General features: G+C 42.1%; 1 protein-coding gene across 15 annotated transcripts in view; it reads right to left on the reverse strand.

Annotated features, from left to right (window-relative positions):
- rap1gapa (RAP1 GTPase activating protein a) overlaps window positions 1-20,258 on the reverse strand; it is a 50,613-nt gene that overhangs the window by 22,908 nt on the left and 7,447 nt on the right. For 2 of the 15 annotated variants that reach the window (XM_020096428.2, XM_020096429.2), the window contains exons 1-2: window positions 15,996-16,182; window positions 7,921-7,956 (exon numbers count right to left, since the gene is read on the reverse strand). In XM_020096428.2, the coding sequence (XP_019951987.2) occupies window positions 7,921-7,956; window positions 15,996-16,039 (80 nt within the window). In that variant the 5' untranslated portion in view covers window positions 16,040-16,182. Of the gene's footprint in view, window positions 1-6,038; window positions 6,161-6,788; window positions 6,963-7,920; window positions 7,957-8,178; window positions 8,196-15,995; window positions 16,184-20,258 lie in introns of those variants that run through there. The other 13 variants (XM_020096436.2, XM_020096427.2, XM_020096432.2 and 10 more) reach the window with 9 other exon arrangements.

The following is a 20,258-nucleotide window of genomic DNA, read 5'->3' on the forward strand; positions in this document are numbered from 1 at the left end:
GAGTGTCGACTCATCTCTCGACTCCTTCAGCTACTCACTGAGCGGGCCAGCACCTTAAGAGTAAAGTAGGGTGTGTGTGTGTGTGTGTGTGTGTCTGTGTGTGTGTGTGTGTGTGTGTGTGTGTTTACTCTTGTGCATGTGTCAGACATGAAGAGATAACGAGGGATTACAGCACAGTCCTCATCCTTTGCCACATTAAGAGCTGTGTATTGTGATAAACAAAACCAAATAATCTTCTCATGTCCAGAGGTCAGCGATAGAAAAAAACATATTATGCTACTGAACAAAACATTGACAGCTAGTTCACATTTTTCTTTGAAACCCTGACAAAAGACCACTCACAGTTTACATGGGGTTCAGTTTTGTTTGGATGATCCGATGGACCAGGAGGTCCGGGATTAAAAAAGACGTGAAAATGTTGCCTGTGACAGCTTTGTCAATAGTGCTTATAGATGGAAACACATTATCAGATAAGAGCGGGCAGATTTCGCCTGAACGTCCTGCTTAAAATCTGATTAGCACAGAGTGGTCGTTTTAACACGGATCATTGCAGCTGGTTCATATCACAGCCACATGCATTTGCAGTGACACTCTGCAGCCTCCCTGAGAAGCCGGCCCTCCTGTGCATGTGCTGATGAAATAATAATGAATAATAGCTGGATAGGACTAAATCCTGCACCAGGTATAGAGCTTATCTCATCCTGTGTGGAGGACGATAGTTGGTTTTGAATTGATAGCGTCCTCCCTGCTCCAATGTCTTCTGCAGAATCCCTCACTGAATCCCTTCCGAGCAGCCCCCAGGGATCCCCATCCCATTAGCCTGGTGAAATGTCCTGTGGTTTCATCCCTGCCCTGCCCTGCCCTGCCCCCACACCACGTCCCCGGAGAACCACTGCTGCTGTCCAGAAATGTCCCCATCTCCCACTTCCCTCTCCCTCTCTCTCTATTTCCCAGCCAAGACATGTTAAATAATAATATCATATCGCTAAAACGAGCTGGATCCTGAGAAGTAGAGCAAAACGAATCAAGAGTGGGCAACTGTGTGTTCATCACCATCGAGTTTCATTAATATACGTATCTGAATTCAGACACATAAAACAGAAAGTTCCTACTGTTTCAAACTCGTGTTGTTATGCAGAGCAGCAAGGCATGCAAGTGTGTGTGTGTGTGTGTGTGTGTGTGTGTGTGTGTGTGTGTGTGTGTGTGTGTGCGAGTGAGCCAATGATCCCACAGGCCACTTAATAAAGGTTCGGCTCTGCAATCACAGACACATTATACACCTCCGACATGTCAGGGGTCTCCAGCAGGCTGCCGCTCTGAAATATGAATGAATGGTTATTTATGTGTAACCTCCACTGAGCGTCTCCCACAGAGATTTAATTAGCGGTGGGGGGTTGGGGGGTTGGGGTCAGTGAATTTTTAGATTTTACTGTTTAATAAAGTCACAATAATTTTATTTTTTTATAAAAATACTGTTAGTCTTTTTTGAATGGGGACAGTTTTATTATTATTTTTGGCATTTTCTCTGTCACGTCCCTACACTGCATTCTTTTCTTTTAGACAATGAAAGTGTATTGTATAAATAAACATATTTCATAGTTGTGAGAAAAAATGTTTATATATATATATATATATATATAGAGAGAGAGAGAGAGAGAGAGAGAGAGAGAGAGAGAGAGAGAGAGAAAACATTTTTTTATTTTTTTTTAAATTATCCTCAAGAGGTAAATGTTCTTAGAGAAGACAAAGTCTGCCACTGTTGGATGACACAGGTCTGAAGGTTCTGCTGCTGTTTCTCGATTCGTTAAAACCCGACCCCAGTCACTCTTAAACAAATTGGCTGTGTGTAATCAGGCCTGTGATGTGTTTGCAAGACAAAGTAGCAGAGTCAACTGCTTCCTAACTTTAGAAGGAACTTTACATCCCCACCATGACTCCTCTGCAGTGCACCTGAACCCCACTGGGACTGTGATTATATTTTTTTTGAATGCCTTGTTTTGAACCGGGTAATGAGGCAACATGGAGCGGAGGGGGAGGGGGGGGGGGTATGAGTATGAGTATGATGAGGTTAATGTGATCTTTTTTCACAGTAGATTATATCCCTGTATCCTGGTTGAGTCAGATGATGAGCACAGTGATTCAGTGTTAACAGTAGTTTTCTGTACAAGTCAGATTAGCCTTTGAAATGAGTAACAAAAATATATTGAACTCTACTTTAATACAGCAGAACCATCTCTCCACCATCTTAGCATGTAAACATAAACAGGCTGATAGGGTATTAAACATTTCTTCAGGAATTTAGACACAAATTAATGTACGATACAAATTAAGATTTGATTAAAATGAATATATTAGTCTGGACAAAGCTTTGCGGCATTTCATTCAGCTATATGTCAAGACATTTCATTACAAGTCTGCTGGTGGTGCACCACAACTATTTGTACCAAAAGTTAAAAACTGTTTGTTTCACCAAACATTTCAGAAAAAATCTACCTCAAAGTGGCACAACAGAAAATTCTGTACATTTGTCTGCACAATCAGTCAGGTCAATTCACTGCAAATAAAGATGGAAAAGGCTTTTCCACTTCCTCTCGTTATCTTCAGATGAAGCTAAAATTTGGTGCCACAGTCTGCGCAGTAGTCACCATGTTGCTGAGCCGAGGTATCGAACTCCCGCTGCCCGGCTCGACCAATCGTGACTGTTTTTACTGCATTAAATAATGAATTGAACCCAAACATTTCAGAAACATGAGCATTTGAACAAAGGAACTACCAAAACTCAAAGGAAAAATCTTTGGAGTTTATTTCATTTAATCTCTACTTTAAATTTGTATTTGTTTGGTCCATGTCCAATCCATTAATATGGAGGAGGTGGGGTTTATGAAGTGTAGCCTATTGCAGCCAGCCACCAGGAGGCGATCAAAATGTTTTTGTCTTCACTTTCAGGAAGCTGTCATGTCGTCCATCTTTATACACAGTATATGTTCAATCCACTTGTGTTTCTTTGAGAAAGAAAGAATGAATTTCTATTTAATATGACCGTTTGTCGCCTGCATGTCGGCGTCTATACTTCCTTCGTCTCCAGACGTTCGACCTCAATTAATGTATAAGCACCGTAAACAGAGCCAGATATCATTTATTTATGCTGTGCGCTGTATGTAACGCATGAAAATGAACTTCTGCAGTCACGCAGCGACACATTCAGCTCTTACAGCTCCGTGATCTTCCCCCCGTGTCATCATTTATTACAATGATAACACTGGAGTGCTCAAACATTAGGAGCCGCTCCCCTGGTTCGACTTTTTCCAAATGTATCATGAAGTCGCAGCAGCTGCTGCATCGCCTGCCATCGGTTCCCCAACAGCCAGAGATAGAAGGAACACAGGTGCTGAGAATTATCACATAAATAGAACCTGCCGCTGCCTTGTTCCCTGGGCCGTCCTTCAGACTGACCTGACGCACTCAAAGAAATGGGACTTAGATTGTATGTGGCTGCACTTTGAGGCAATCTGTCCATACCAAAAAAATGTCTTATTTAGGTGGCAGCTCAGCTACATCTATGTACAAAGTATTCATATGATGTGAATCATTTACAGTCACCTCTGTGGGTGGTTTAATCTGTTAACAACGGGGAAGTGACATTAAAAAAAGCCTCTTTGCCCAATCTGTTCCTGAAAATGTAAATCCATCAGGGCCTTTTGTCCTTCAGCCATAAAAGTTACTGCTGCCATAATCAGGCAAAAGCAAATACTGGACAAAATTCAAAAAGCAGATAAGTCTGTAAGGCAGTTTGTTCCCAAGGGAAATGCACCTCTAAAAGTCCTTTTAAACAAACAGTTAGATAAGGAAAACATATTTAGTATTCCTTATCAAGACACTAAAACACACCAACTGCTTTTACTTTGAGGCACAGGAGCGCAATTTTCCGCTACACTGCTGCATTCAAACCGAGAAAAGAAAAATACTGGACTCAACGGCCGAACAGTCAAATGCCACATGCTAGGAATCCTAAATGATCAAATATATGCAGGATCTGATGCGTGAGGAGACTCCTGGAGCTCACACCTCCCCGGACTGCGGGTCATATTCAGTATGCATTAACGTGCGAGGTGCAGCAGGTGTTTTTGAATAACGCATGCTCATCCAACCAAACGGTCCAGTTTTCCAGCTTGTCTTATCTCTCACAATATCACTGTCCAATTTTCCTTGGAAACACGGCCCCTGGGGAAATCATAGTGATGCAGATGTGCCTTTTCAGCACACAGGGGTCATTCTGTTCGCCTCTGTCGTTCCTTATTAGAGCTACGAGGATATTCAGTGATATTTATACACTTCTTTCTATGAAGTGAACCTTCCTCCTGTCAATCAAGGCGGGAACAAACCGCAAAAATTCATAAAAAATCTTATCTGCCGAGAATTTCTTATCCCATGAGACAGATGTAGCAGGAGGCAGCAAACTATAAAAGCTCCTGGACGCAGCCTCCTCCTCACACTGGCTTGCTGCTCCATCCACAGCACGACAAGGCCAATAAACAGGCTCCACAATGGACGTCCCCAGACATATGCTCAGGGACTTACCCATTCACAAACACTAGCGGTGAAGACCTTGGCCCCTGTCGTTCAAACCGAAGATGCTGCAGCTTCCACAGACTCTCTCAGGGCAAAGAGGTGAACTTCAGAAAAGCTGGCAGAACAACTTTTCTAAAGAAAAGAAGCTCAGAGAATCAGATAAAGTAAAATGGAAGTGTCCTGTCAAAGTTCTCCGGCGCTCGTCTCACCCTTCTGCAGCCTGCTGACATCTGAGCTATACGTTTTTCATGACATCTTGTGCCTGTGCTCGATGATGGATGACATGTTAGGATTTGGATTATTCAGACGAGTAGAACCAGGGGCGAGCTTGTCACTTTGGTGCTATATTTAGTCCGACAGCAGGAGACTCGCAGAGAGACAGTGTAGCCTGATCGGCCTTGACAGTTTGCTCTTCCACTGTGTCCGCTTTTCCAGACAACTCGGCTTGACATACACAGATGAGCGTGCACAAGCAAACTGACACCGGGTCGGGCGCAGTGGCGAGCACATGTGCAGAGGAAGGAGACGGAGGATGATGCAGAGTGACATCTCATGGGAAATCAGTGGACGTAAACAGACGAGTGTTTACAGTGACCCCTCCTAAGTGATTTCGGGCAGGACACAAAGGATGAAATGGGCCTAGAATTTAGACAGCGTTATTAAAAATAGATCTTGGGATTGCATCATACAATTTTGTTAGAAGTAGCAAGGTCATTCAGCAGCTTTAAAATAACCTGTTATTATTTGATCATTCTAAAAAAAGAAAATAGGCACAATTAAGTCCCTGAGATTCTGAGTTTGACAACTATCCAACTTGAGGACTTATTTTTATTATAGTATTTATTTACTGTTATATAATAAAATACATATTATTCTAGATTCAAAAACTTTAATGTCATTGTGTAACCATATTATCCTCAATCAAATTTTACCTGTTTTACAATTTACAAAGGACAAATAAGACAATTAACTATGCAATAAAGCAAAACAAAGTTTAAAATAAAGTCTGTCTATGAAAAATAAGTAAACACAAGTTGAGGTTATGAGGTTGCAAGTGTATGTAATATAGATTTGAGTTAATATAATATACAACATGAAAATTTGAATGTTATTATACAGCTATAAGAATAACAATAGTTATTATTGTAATTGTTTTAAGATTATTATTAGTAGTAGTAGTAATAGTAGTAGTAGCAGTAGTGGTAGTATTTCATTATAAGTGACAGTCTGTTGCTGACTGCACCTAAATAATCCATCTTTTTGCCACTAGAGGGCAGAAGATTTGACAACTACCTCCCACACACAATCACCTCCTCTTATAAAGACGTATATCTTTCAATTAACTAAATTAGTGAGATGGGTTCGAGGAAAATGTTCCCTCCTCCTTTATGCTGCATTGGAAAACAAAAGTTCTTTGACGTCAAACCTGGGGAAAAACAAACACCCAAGGGTGGTCCAGGATTTCAGACCTGCGCTGCATGAAGGTCGGGTGAGCTGAGGCGTGGAGAAGACAGAGGGATCCGTGGCCAAGTTGTTGTTTTAAAGAATAGACAGGAAGTTACACAATGGACAGCCTGCTTCAATAATCCAACAATAATCCATCATGCTCCAGGGACAGACACAGACAGAGTGCACTTTGTGTCTGGATGTATGTTAGAGAGAGGGAGAGAGAAAGAGAGAGAGGGAGGGAGAGAGAGAGAGAGAAAGAAAGAGAGGGAGAGAAAGAGAGGGAGAGAGAGAGGCTCTTATACAACATCTCAGTCTAGCCATTATCCACACCAGCACCACTCTCCCATTTCCTCCCATCATGGGAGCTTAGCAAGACAGGATTACAACCAATTACAGGCCTCCCTCGGAGAGAGAGAGAGAGAGAGAGAGAGAGAGAGACAGCACCTGGAGGATCATCTGTTTATTGTGTATGACCTCAGATGACCAGATAGCAGATGATCATTCAACATTTAATCAACGACATGATCGCAGGAGTCAAAATCGGAAAAACGCATTAAATACCTGAAAGAGGTGTGGAGTCATCGTCGACTGAGTATAAAGACGTGTGGCCTCTATGTGATCAAGGGATAATGGAGTGATATGGATAATCCGGTCATCCTTTATCTCACAGAGCGCTCTTAAGACATAGTTGAAGGTAAGGTAATCAGGCAGGTACACACTTTATTCTGTATCATTAAAACTTTCTTACGGCAGATTAAAAAGAAACTCACCAGAATTTTCTTGGCCTTCCAATTCGGAAAGGTGAGCACGGCATTTTGCAGAGAGATTTGTTCAGTCAAAGTTTCGCTATTGGAGATTTTAGCCCACTGCTCTGATTTCAAATTAAGCTAACTCACCTATATGCAGCACCTGCAGGACAATTTTCAATTCGATTTATTGCTAAATGTATCTTTCGCCTCAGCACATGAATGAAGAATCCTCTGTGAACAATCTGTCTCTTTCCCTGCTGCTTTCTCCAAACACCACAAACTCATCAGGCTGAGAGAAGCTCTGCTCAACATCAGGTGTCACTTTGCAGACATCCCACTTCACTGGTCTCCTCTTTCTCTTCCGGTCACATCACCTCATCCCCTGACTTCCACCTTATCCTTCTTCCTTCTCTTCACAGCCTCAATTCTTTTAATCTCCTGGGCTGTTTTATATCCTCTTTCAGACGCTCCTCTTCATCTTCACTCTCCTGCAGTGTCCCTCCTCTTCTCCTCTACAGTGCAGGAGCAGTTTGCAGCCCGACAGCCACACTGCAGTCTCAGAGAACAAGCCGTCACTGACGCAGGCCTATAGCTGGTGGAAGAGATCCCCGTGCATCTGTTGTTGAGGAGTGATGATACTGCGGCGACGCACCGTTTAACCTCCTGCAGTCAGACAGAGGCGGTTGAGGGCCAGACATTCGTGCCACCACACCTAACGCTTTCGGAAATGGAGTGGTTTATCCGCAGTGGCAGGAGTGTGTGCATGCTCAGCTCCCTGCCTGACACACACACACACACACACACACACACACACACACACACACACACACTCAATCCTGCCAGCACTGCAGAGAAGGAAGATGGACCAGGTATCTGTTTCCCCACTGCTGCCCATCTGCTCTACCTTTTAACGCTGCATTCATCTTACTTACAGTCCACTCTGGGGACTGACTCACACACAGACAGTCGTCAAGGCCGGGCCGAGTCTGTGACATTGAGAGTTTCAAAGGAAAAATTCTCTTTATGGTAGAAAATATCAGGAAAGAGACGATATTTAAATTCCAATTTTGTTTTACCATTATAATTCTTGACATAGAGCTGTTTTGTCAAAATTTTGATTGTTTATTGACAAAAAGAAAACAGAACAACTCACCATATGCTTCTGGCCTTGGAGAAGGTCTTGTCCACCCTGGAAAACAACAGCACACGTTAACGGACAGACTTTAAACACAGAACTAATTAAAACCCAACTTTTCTTGTTGTCTTTGTTTGGGATTAATGTGTCAAAAAAATGATTAAACTACTAATACATGAAACACAATAAGTTAATAACACAAAAACACAATACTTAGCAGGAAAGATATGAGAACACATCAGCACCAGGCAGCACATGACTGAATCCTCCACTTACTAATAGTTTCCATGTCTCATGTCTGCATGCATGAAAGTTTGCTCAGACTAATTTAAGTGTGGACAGTGCACAGGGACAGTGGAGTGTCCTTCCCACCCACAAACAGCCCACTGAACTGAGAGAGGCTGGTCATTCAGTGGGCCGGGTTACCCTGAAATAACTCCTGCCATCTGTTGAAGTAGCATTTCCAGGGATGAAGGGATGATTACTCGACTGGAGACTGAATGAATCTTGCCCTGGTTTGAATCTGCGCTATGAGGCTCATTATTCACTGACAGCCAAGTATAAACTATCATGTGTCCTCAGGTAAACGCTGGATAAACAGATCTGAGCAGTAATCAGTGGAAACAACAACCAGATGATGCAGAGTTGGGAGCCCCTCGGTCAAGAATGCAGGGTCGGGTTCCTCCCAATAGATGGCACTGTGTGTGCAGAGGAAATATCCGCCTCTGGCAGGTGAGAGTCAAGACAAACTTCTCCGAGCTCCACTGACCAGATTCATGATATTTGGAGCAGGCAGGAGAACCAAATACTTTAAACTTGATAATCAGAAAACTGCACAACAATAAACCCACAAAACGTCTCCACAGATGCAGCGGTTTACGTCCGATTTATGGCAACAAAGTTGATATACGACACTGACAACTGCCGTCCAGTGAGGGAGTCATGGCTGCAGGCCTCGCAGCTGGTGGTGGCGACACGGAGTAAAGGGAATGTTTAGTATGTCTCTCAGGAATTGTTGCCTCCCCTGAGAAAGCAGAACTGAGATACATAATAAAAACTAGAATGATAGACGAGCGCACATGACTCCACTAAGGCCCAGACGTCCCCTCATGAAACCACAATTAATAAAAAAGATCTTTTTCTATAAAAACTCATTCACGTTTTCATGATTTGTTTTCTTGTAATCAGCACAGTCCTTTTAAATTAAATAAATAACAAACAAGTGAATGGATTGCACATGAACCATTGGATTGAGAGTTACATACACAAACACAAGTTGATACGATTCATCCTGAAGGGAACATGAATGTCAGAATCCAACAGGCGACCAGATTTTACATTTTGCTACGAGTCAAAAAGGCCAAACTTCTGATAGTCAGGGGAATCATCATAACGATTTTTCCTCTGAGGACCATGAATGTCAATGACCACAATGATGGACCCACACACATTTCCATGGAAATAGAATGAAAGTCCAGCGAAGCCAGATTTGCTGCATCCCTGTCATGACTAGCATTGCTAAAAAAAAAAAAAGCCATGAGTCAGGCCTCAGACGGAGCCTGTTTTCATTCATGCATGTGTATAAACACATGTCTCTTAATGTCAATGATGCAGGAAATTCTCAAAGTAACATTAGGACCAGAATGATTGTACTTCTTCTTTTGTGGAGAGAGAAAATCTCAGAGGATAAATGAAAGCCTATATGACTTCCTCCTTCTGAGAAACTGTGTTAGTGAGAGGAAGCAGGCCCCGGGGGTGGGGTGGGGGGTTACAGGGGAGGGTTATAATGTGGGGACACAAATCATCCGACTTGTGTTGTTACAGTAGGTCGTCGCCTGATACTGACACAGATTTGGTGGTGATGGTATAACTCAAATCCACCGCCAGTGTTGATTTCACTGAGCCTGACAGACGTGCATGTGCAGATAAATCAACAATCTATCGTGGTCGGGAACGGGCCAAAATGCGTACGTGCTATCGGCTCTGCTTTGGCGAAGCTGAGTGCGAGGAGAGGAAAGCTGTTTTCACACAAACTGCATCACTAAGAAAAACATTTAGTCAACCTCATTCTGTGATGCTCAGGACGTTCTCAGGTTTCATGGGATTCCCGAGAAATGAAATCAACAAGGGTGTGTCGAGATTATTAAATAAAAACTGGGATACAATCGGACATTTGCAATAATGCCAAAAAGAATATGATACCCCAGAGCTGAGAGCTCCGATCAACACGCTGTGACAGATAACAGACAGAGCTGACAGAACATTTAATATTATAAAATTAATGTGTCAAGCTGCAAAAACATGTGTCCACACACTCAATGTAATAAATATGGCATTAACATTTAGCAACAAGCTAAAGAATAAGATGACTGACTTCATTCCTATAATTTACTTTTCTTTGTATAATTAGTTTAATCCTTTTGAGAAGAAATTCAACTAGTCAACTACAAACATACTTTAAATGTCTAATAATCCCCACAATGTTATTACTCTAAGTCCATCAAGGGGAATAAATAAATCCATTGTACGCTCAAATATTTTACTACTTCTCCCATTAGAAGGAAACTAAACTCATTCCCCAAACATAAGGAACATTTCAGAACTAAAGTAAAGTAAACCTGGACTGTGCAGGGCAGATAAGGAAGATGCAGAATGTGAGTTGTGAAATATCTCTGTCTTCTCTCTGGTCAGAAAGTAGAAAGTAGGCTATAACGAATCCCTTAATGCAGAAAACAGTGTGTTGTTGTTATCATTATCATTATTAGTTTTAAATTCAACATGAACCAGTGCATTCTGGAGCAAATTGTTTTTCATGCTTCATCTATGCTCTCAGCTAGGTATCAAGCACAAGCTGGTTACTATGGCAACAACCATCGGCGAGGGATGAGACAGCCGAAGGCGGGTTCAAGAAACCCTGCAGGCCATCGCCGTGTCAGCAGCCGTGACACACGACAACTAGTTCATTCGCCGTAATCCGACATTAAAGTGCAGCTCGTAAGTCCTCCCTCTCTGCGGCAAACTTTTTCTCCATGTCAGAAATCAGCTGAGGTCTGTGGTTTACATCCAGTCAGCGGCGACGCTTGTGGCAAGTAGGTCACCAGACAGAAGTCCGCCTGGAAATCCAGCTTAAAGCAAACAGGTTCACTGTTCAGCCTTCAATCTGCCGCAGAAACATGTTCATGCAGTGCTAATTCTATATCTGAAATATAAGAAGCACTCTGAATTCAAGATAATCCCGACGGAGGCCAGCACACCCCCCGGACCAAATCATCTTGAAAATGCTGGGGACTGTGTTTGAATGAATCAATGGAGCCTTTCACTGTGTCGCCTTTTAAAAGGGTTTGATGTGTGTTTTATTTAAAAAGCATTAAAGAACGTAAACACAGGGAAATAATTTCAAATTAATGAGGAAAAAAGAGGAATCACAGGCAGGAATAAGGCCATATATCATAAAACACACGTTTTAAATGTGCTTTAACTAATGTTGGGGAGATGATACTGAGAACATGATCCAATAACTCAGGAATTCTTACAGTTTCAATAACTTCTGGTTGAGTCAGGGTCAGTATTTCTCACTCAACACAACCTGAGAACATGCTGACTTTGTTGTTTATCACTGTGCAGTTTCGGCTTGATACGCTCCCTCCGATACAGGGGTCATATAACCTACGTGTGGTCCTTCCGCAACTAGAAAGGCCCTGAGAAGAGTGTATAACTCCACCGAGGCCCAACGGTCCCCAAGCACCAAATTTCACACACTCACAGATATCAGTCCCCTGGATGGATGAATTATTCTCAGAGAAATCAGGGAAAATGTTGAACAAAGCTTTATCTTGCAATGTTTTTCAATCTGCACCGAGATGTAACTGGTTCTTCCTTTGGTCATGCCCCACTTCTCCACAAAACTTTAGAGAAGTCAGTTGGGTAGTTTTTGTTACTAACAAACAAACAAACACGACCAAACAACAGATGAAAACAGAGTCAATGAAGAAATGTGATTAGAAATGTGCAAAAGCATAAACTGGGAAAACAACCATTATATTTATCGCAAACATTAAAAGCCCATTAAGGTTGAAACAGGTTTGGAGAATTTCAGCGGCAGCACATGAAAAGTTGAGGGACTAGCAAAGTAATTACAGTTCATCCGGGGGGAAATATAAATATGCGAACAAAATGTCACAGCAATCCATCTGATGGTTGTCAAGATTTTTCCCTAACAACCAAAAATGTCACCCAGCCTGTGGCGCTGGAGGAAACGTCAGGGGATCACCGGTCGCTATAGGATTGACCCTCTGCGGAGTGTCGCGGAAAAATTTTGCGGCAATCCATCAAATCAGAGTGGTGGACAGCAAAGGTGGATGCTTGGACAAATACATGATGTGAGTCTGTTCAGTTTTATTCTCACAGCATAAAAACAAACCAATTCTGACTCTGCAGTTGGGATGGTGTCAAAAATAGATCCACAGGGAGACAGACGAGGTTTTTGAGCAGCGCTGAACAATGACTGTAAATAATGCTCAGGGAGGCAATGAGACGCATTGTCAAACGAAACAGAACGTGACCAGATCTCAGACAGCGTCCTGTCTCTGGACCCAGCGAGGCCTGAATGAGCCTATTGACGGAGAAATGAGTGTAAAGTGGCTCAATGTTCTTATTTAGCAGCGGTACAGTGAGATACAGTGAACACACACACACACACACACAGCTTACATCAAGTAAATAAAAAATGTGATTAGTCATTATTGCTATTTTTGTACTTTACGCTGAAAGTAATAATCGTATCTTTAATGTAATATCACAACGACGTTATTAAGATATTAATAATTGTCTCCACCCTCAGTGTATCCATGGCAACACCCCAGTTATCTCACTGTGGGATTCGTTGTCAGTGTTAGGTCAGTGACTCACTGTGAGTTGCTTGTTTGACGAAACCTGGTCAAGATAAAGATGTTTTGGAAAATTGTTTCATAAGAGAGAATGGAAGAAAAAAACAACACGCAGCCGAAGGTATTCAATATAAACTGTGTGCTCTCTGCAGAGGTTTATTTGAATATTTGAAACATCTTGTTGATGTTGTCTTCTGCATCGTTTGAGTTTCTCTGTTGAGAGGCATGAAACCATCTGACATGACTGAGGCAACACGCCTGCTTGGAAGAAAAAATGCTGGACATGAGGCTCAGAGAGACGTACGCAGTGCACGGTTTTAAGGGGGAAAAAAATCCCTTATGTTTTTATTCTTTTATCGAGGCAATATTAAGTTAACGATCGCTAGCCCTCGGACATCAGATAATTAACTGCAGCTGATCCGATCCCTCCCTATTCTTCTTCGTAGAAGGCTTTTCTATTGTGAACCAGAACGTGAATGTCGAAGTGAATATGCAAGGTGAACTGACTGAGTAGGAATTGGAGAGCCCTCTGCTTGCCCTACATCTCCTGTTTGTTTTGCCACTGCCCTTGGAAGGTACTTGAATGGCCTCCTGTTCTCAAGTGGCCCTGCCTCGCGGTCTAATCATCTTTTTGTCATGCAAACGTTTGCTGTTCTCAAACAAAACGACCCTCTCCTTGTTGTCTTCCTGTTGTCTGTGCTACAATAATCAATACGATAAGCCTCGGACAAGAGATCATCACAAATCAAACAGACACCAAAGCCTTCTTTTCTTTTTTTTTTCAAAGAAGACACGAGGTGTGAAACAGCAGATTTTCATAAATAAATCTTTCAATTCGTCTTTTTGCAGAAGCCACAAACAAAACAAAAACCACAGGAGAGTTTCAGATTGATATTCTTATTATGATCCAGTTGTCATCAACACAAGGAAACACCTTTTCCTTGTCTACTTTTCAAATCAGCTGACCAGAGAACCACACAACAACAGTGTGGGTTTTTCCACTCTGCTGTTTTCGAACAGCACTAACATGCATTCTTCTTCCTATAGATCACGGCCACATACACAGGCATTGTTCGTGTAGCCTGAAGGCCTTGTCACTGAGGTTCCTGAGGAAGCACGCAGCACACAAGCCTTAGCTCTGTGTTTATTTCATGATTTTATGGTAAATGAGCAACTGACAAACAGCAACGCACTGTATACTAGCTACAGTTTGTCTCATGTGACAACAGGCATGTGCTGCCAGTTTCCTCCGGAGGAAAACTTAAAGGAAAATAAAAGGAAATGAAAGATCAGCGTTGCAACATCACGGTCATAACCTTCCCAACGTGAAACACGTAAGAGCTCTAATTAAGTGGAGCCTCATTAATGGTTGATGTCTAAATTATAAAGCATGCTGAGTCAAACAAAGACCAGTCGGCAGATAACAGAGCGGCCACCCATCAGTGAATAGCAGTGGGATGCAGGGGGCAGAGTGTATTACAGATCACCTGCTGATGTGAGCAATCAGACTGACCTATCGAAATGTCAAGTACAACAGCGTTCGAGGCCACCGCTGAGCACAAAATAGAAAAGCAGCTTGTTTGATTCATTGAAAAATAAACGATCTGTAGATTTACATGGTTTATTAGAACTGCTCATAACGTCCCCTAACTTCATTATTACATCATTAATTCACCTATTACAGGGACAATTATTTGAAAGAAAACCCTAGAACCCAAATTAAGAATTCAATAGCTATATTTGACTAAAAACTAAACTCATTATATATCTTGAGTTTTATGCTTCATGGTTATTTCACATTTTGAAAATAGAGAAAATGTATGATTCAGTTGACCTAATGTGCACTATACAAGCAACTACCAGACATACCTCCACCACAGCTAACTTCCCATCACGCCATGTTAAAGAAAGTGAAAGTGGGTCCTGCTCCACCCCTCCAAAAAACTTTCACGGGGATTGACCAAGTAGTTTTTAACAATAACACATTTTTCCCTCTAGATCCATGAATTAATTGTGACTTTGCTAAAGATCAGTGGGGGTCTTTCAAATATGTAAATGTCTCTCTCAAGAAGGCACTTGATTTAAAATACATTATATAATCATGTATTATTTCAACAATGCAACTGCTAGTTTATCCAGTGTCACAGACGAAGTTGACGCTCATGCTTGAAGACGTCTGCAAAACTGTGAGGGAAGTGATCCAGGACGACAGAAATCCAGCTGATCACACTGGCACCAGCTAAACACGAGGTCGTTTAGAGGGCTCGAACTCACTGGACACTGAAAGACTGCAGGACTAATGAAGTGTTTCTGTCAAATACAGAAAACGTCCTTGTAAATTATTACTTGGGGAGTAATGGACTGATAATATAATGCGTCACTTCTTAATGCACCTCCTTTCCATAATGTTCATCACCACTTGGCCAACAACCAACACACACTTTTAATTAATACTGCGGCCAATACACTATTACACTAAAACTGCCCCACAGCCCAGACTCACTACAGCAAGTGCATGTTTGTGTAGTACATTTCCGAGCTTTGTTGTTCGGCTGCACAACACAACACATCCTTGAGAGGAGGCAGCCAGGTGTGTGGTTACATCAAGGCACCTATTCACCCCTCAAGGCTCCGCAGACCCTTCGTCTACTGCTCAGTATCTGTGAAGCCTGCAGTGGGTCACACAAAACACTTTTTATTACAGCATTGAACTGAGCAGCAAAGGACGTTAATTGCTGACAGAATGCACATGAATGGATAAATATGAAGAGAGCAGACACAAGCAAATAATGCAGTGGAATCTTTGCGTTACATTTTTGTGTAGTGCGTGTAGAAATCAGGCATTTACAGTATGTGTTCCATCATCTCTGTCACTCTCCTGTAATGTAACTTCGTTTATACATCCGAAATGTCAACAAACATGTAATTTACAGAAACTCTCTCTTATTGATTCATCAACAAACAGTAACTGTAATAGAATAAAGGTCTGATTTATAATGGAAAGCCACAAAAATGTCAACTAGGACGTGTGAAACAAAAGCTGCTCTGATAAATATAACTGCAGACGTGCAGGCAGAAATACAGGCACAGAATCTGCACAGTCATCAAACGGGGAGACGGAGACGTAAACACAAACACACCACCTCACAAACAGGAGCTGAAGAGATGCTCAGTTTCAACAGAATCACGAGGAATGTCATTTCTTACCCCCCATAGGCTCCAAAAGTGAAACTCCTCTTTCTCTGCGGCATTCCGGCTAATGGATACGAGTGAGTCAGTCAACTCAGAGCTGAATGGAGCCAGCACTTGTGTCACTTACGCTGACTGAGCATGTGTGTGTGAGAGAGTGTGTGTCAATGTGTGTGTTTGTATGCTCTGCCTGCTGTGTGAGCTCCACTCCCCCAGACTGCCTCTTCCTGACTCACACGCCTCCTTCACAAACAGGGGGGGGGGGGGGGGGGACAAGAGGATGAGGGAGAAAAAGGGAGGAGGAGGGGGGGTCTCACATAAAGACTGCATCTTGCTCTCATGCACCAAGTTCACAGGGAACGTGTTTTTACTTTCATTTAAATGTTTTAACCCCTATAATCCCAAAAAGCCAGACAGCACTGACACGAAGTCACACCAGCAGATTGTTGATGGTTTTTAAAAACAAAACAAGAAAATGGCTGAAGGCAAAAACACAGAGAATTTTCTTTGGCGCCGTGAGCGTTAGCTTGGAATGAGTCTTGCAACACGAGTTCTCGCTCTCTGTGTCATTGGAAGGCAGCTGGTCAAACAAGCTGCAGTCATCACACGTCGTCATTCTTCACAAATGTCCTAATCACAGAGCCTTGCCCCGGGTTAGCAGCTCCACTCCTGCGTACTGTAGGTGTCGACATCTTCTTCTGAGCAAGTTGCTTATCTGTTGCTCCTAATTCTTCCCGTCAGCTCCGGAATGCACACGAAGAAGGAAGATGAATGTGGCACAATAACGTTTTTCCTTGCTGCTGGCTGGACTGATTAAACTGAGCAAGCGTCTGGACGCTGAGACTCTCCTTTAGCAGCTTGTTGGCATTAACGCTTCCATGGATACTGAATGAGACGTACTGTGGTCCAGAGTGTCAGCCAGCTCTCTGAGACACATTCACGTCCAAAGCATTTGCACTATGTTGGATGAAATTCTTGTCACGGTCAGTGTTGGGCAGGACGAAGTCTTCTGCGTTATTAGATTGGAACAGTCTGAGTTTATAACAATTTATTTCATCTGAACACATAAAAACGTTCCCAGTCAGGACCATAATTTCCCCCACGGGCCAACAATGTCTTCATCACATTAACTCCGAAGCGCTCGTACTAACCGAGCAGACAGGCACTTAATTAATGGGCCCAACCAAACAGGGACAATCATGCTGATAGACTATTACATCATCTTTCAACAATTACATCACCGCTTTCCTTTGAGATGGCAATCTCCTAAAAACAGCACCACGGGACTTGTCTGACTTTGATGGTAATGCACCACAGTTTGTCTCCTGGCCGCGTGGTAACGTATCAGACCGGACACATCTTTGGCTGAAAGAGACTATTGATTATTGATTTGATGGACATTTTAGATGATTTGTTTCACAGCCTTGATGGTGTCCTGTCTCTAGGGATGGACACGTCTGTCTGACTGTCTGCTGCTTTTGTCCAGACTGAACTAGAATTACTACCCTGTGGTTGTATCCCTCCGCCAACCAGTGCGGTTTCAGTCTACTTACATGTTTCTTCCAGAGCCACATGATGTCACCGTGACCTTTGACCTTTGACCACTGAAATCTGATCAATTGATGTTTGATTTAAAGTGACAACTAGTGAAAATTAGAATATTCAATCATAATCAAGAGGTTAAAACCCTTTATTAGGCCACGGTAACCTTGACCTTTAACCTGCGAATTCTACTCAGTTCATTCTTTAACGATACCAAACTCAATTAAATTTTATTTGCAGCCTGAAGTAAAAACTACTTTTGCTACTTTGGCTTCTGGCTAGTCGGTTTTATTTGTATGATTATTTGTAAGGTTCAGTAAATCAAACGTAAGAAATAAAATTTAGGAGTTATCCATTTGACGATCACCCATCCACTGTTCAACCCAAAGTTACGCCCTCGATATCTGTCCATCATGATGGAACTCATTTTCATTGGCTGGATTCAGAAACCACAGTCTTCATCTCAACAGCCGACTCTTCAGCTCCTTGGCAAAGCCACTGCCCGACTTAACTAAAGCACCACTCTATTGATTCGATGTATCGGTCTTGGTTCCACCTTCAGTCCTGCCTGCCTTCAATTCAATTAAGTTAAGCAGCTGTGGTGTGTGCGAAGCATTTGAATGGGTCCGGTCCAGACAAGAGGCCTTTAATCATATCACCTCGGGGACGGCGCCCGCTCCTCCGAGGAACCCTGGCTCCTCTTTTGTCTTAAAGGAAGTGAAAGGGCAGGAAGACTCTCGAGAGGACAAAAGAAATGGAGATCCCTCCTCGATATCTGCGTGGTCAGACCCGCAGAAACCACTGATACAGCACATAAACAAAACATCAGCCGACAATACGGACACAGTTTCAGTCTGTCCCCTCGAGTTTAATGTGTCTTGTTCACACCTCCTGTTTTCAAATGGCTGAAGGATAACAACAGCTTGATTTGGATCATTATCTTATAATGTTCATCTTCATTATTCTATGAACAAACCTGAATATGTGAATGATTAACTCCCCATTAACTCAATATTTTTGTTTTCCTTTCAGTACTGTGGAAAAGGAAGTGGAGGCAGAGTGGGCGTGTGGTTCAAGAGGAGCGACGAGTGGACGCTGCTGAGGTGAAATCATTCATTCATCCTCAGCTCTGCTTTCATGAGGCAGGAAATTTGCCCCCGAAGAATAAATCAGCGTGGCTCCATCTAAAGTGAAGCAGACGCTATGTGTGAAGGCCTTTGTCAGGAAGGTGTGGCTCAATTTATCATTTCAGTTCTGTTAAAAAGAAATTGAATTTTCGATAAGCAGGAGGGTTTAATGTGTTTGTAGCTGGACAAACATCATGAATCAGTTTTGCTACAAAGCTACGTGAGGTTCAGGCCAAAGTAGAAACTCGCTGCTGCAACAAAAGATTCATTCAAACAGAAAACAAAACAAATTCTGCTTTATTCGTTACATTTGGTCTCATTGGTATTTTCTTCTCTGGAATAAGTGTCTCTGGTTCCAGGACTCATCACTTAGGATGAAACCTTTCCTGCCTTATTATTTTCTTCCACCAGAAAAATCTTAACATAAGTTTGTTTTTTAAACAAATTTCAGAGAAATGCAAAAAATAACTTTCCAGGTGAAGGAAAATAAAACAGAGGATTGAAACCTGACAATAGCAGAATATTATCCAGACCTAAATCCTCTGTTTAAATTATCAATAAAGTTTCTTACTATAGCCATTGTCAGAAATAAAAAAAGTTCGGCCAGCATCTGACCTTAACGCTATCAAAGTTTTACATCTTAAGATTTTCGTATTCTTTTTGTTTATTTCAGTTTTGCGTCCGTCGAGTGTTAGAAGCATCAACAACGCGGCCGCTGGCTAGCACTGACTCCTACGGACATTATCGAGTTCAGTTCATTTCTGAAAGCAGCTCATGAGCGATGGGGTCTCGTTTCAACACAGTTTTCGCGATACTGTAAAACTGTACAAACAATTTTAAGATGCTTTAAAAACACACAAATGAATTAAGTTTGTTCAAATTAAAATGACCAAGTAACATCAACACAATCCATCACTTTAATTTGAAAACTTAGTTCATTTGTGTGTTACCGATTGAAATAACATTTTTGAAACAGTTTGAAACTATTTTCTTTAGTCTGTGTATTTTGTGTGATGCTCCAGAGTTAAAGTGAAATAAACATTTATCAGACATGTATTTAATATTACCAGCACATTAGATTGACTTATTAGTTATGTAATTTGAGGTGAATGAGTCAAGCAGCGGATGTTTTGTATGGAGAGAACTTCTCCTCTATAAAAAGTAGAAACGAAGCGAGTGAACTGCCCCTTAAAGAACGAGGTTAATCATTCCACAATATTTATTCGGTATCGTCATGAACACTCTGCTTATAGCCGCTGTATACATTGTAAATATTTTCCATGTACTCCGCTGAATAAGGGATTCACATACGTTTGGCTGTTTGGAGGGGGTGAGTTTGCGGAGGAAGGGGTACCACATAAATATTTGAAGGGGGTGAATATTCAAAGGGTGATTGTGATTTTAGGCAGGGGGGGGGGGGTAAGCTGAGGCTTATCTCTGCAAGCATTTAGTTTTCATCAGACTTTTCCAACTCCAGCAGCCGACGGAGCGACAGACATCACATGGAACAGAGCGAGGTCTGTTTCTCCACTTTGTTGTTACTTCAAGGGAACTGAAGGGACATTCAATATAATATTTGCTTTGCAAAGCTGCAATTGCACATTCTCTCCAC

The sequence above is a fragment of the Paralichthys olivaceus genome, chromosome 6 (assembly GCF_024713975.1).
Source record: "Paralichthys olivaceus isolate ysfri-2021 chromosome 6, ASM2471397v2, whole genome shotgun sequence".
In the NCBI taxonomy this organism is placed as follows: domain Eukaryota; kingdom Metazoa; phylum Chordata; class Actinopteri; order Pleuronectiformes; family Paralichthyidae; genus Paralichthys; species Paralichthys olivaceus.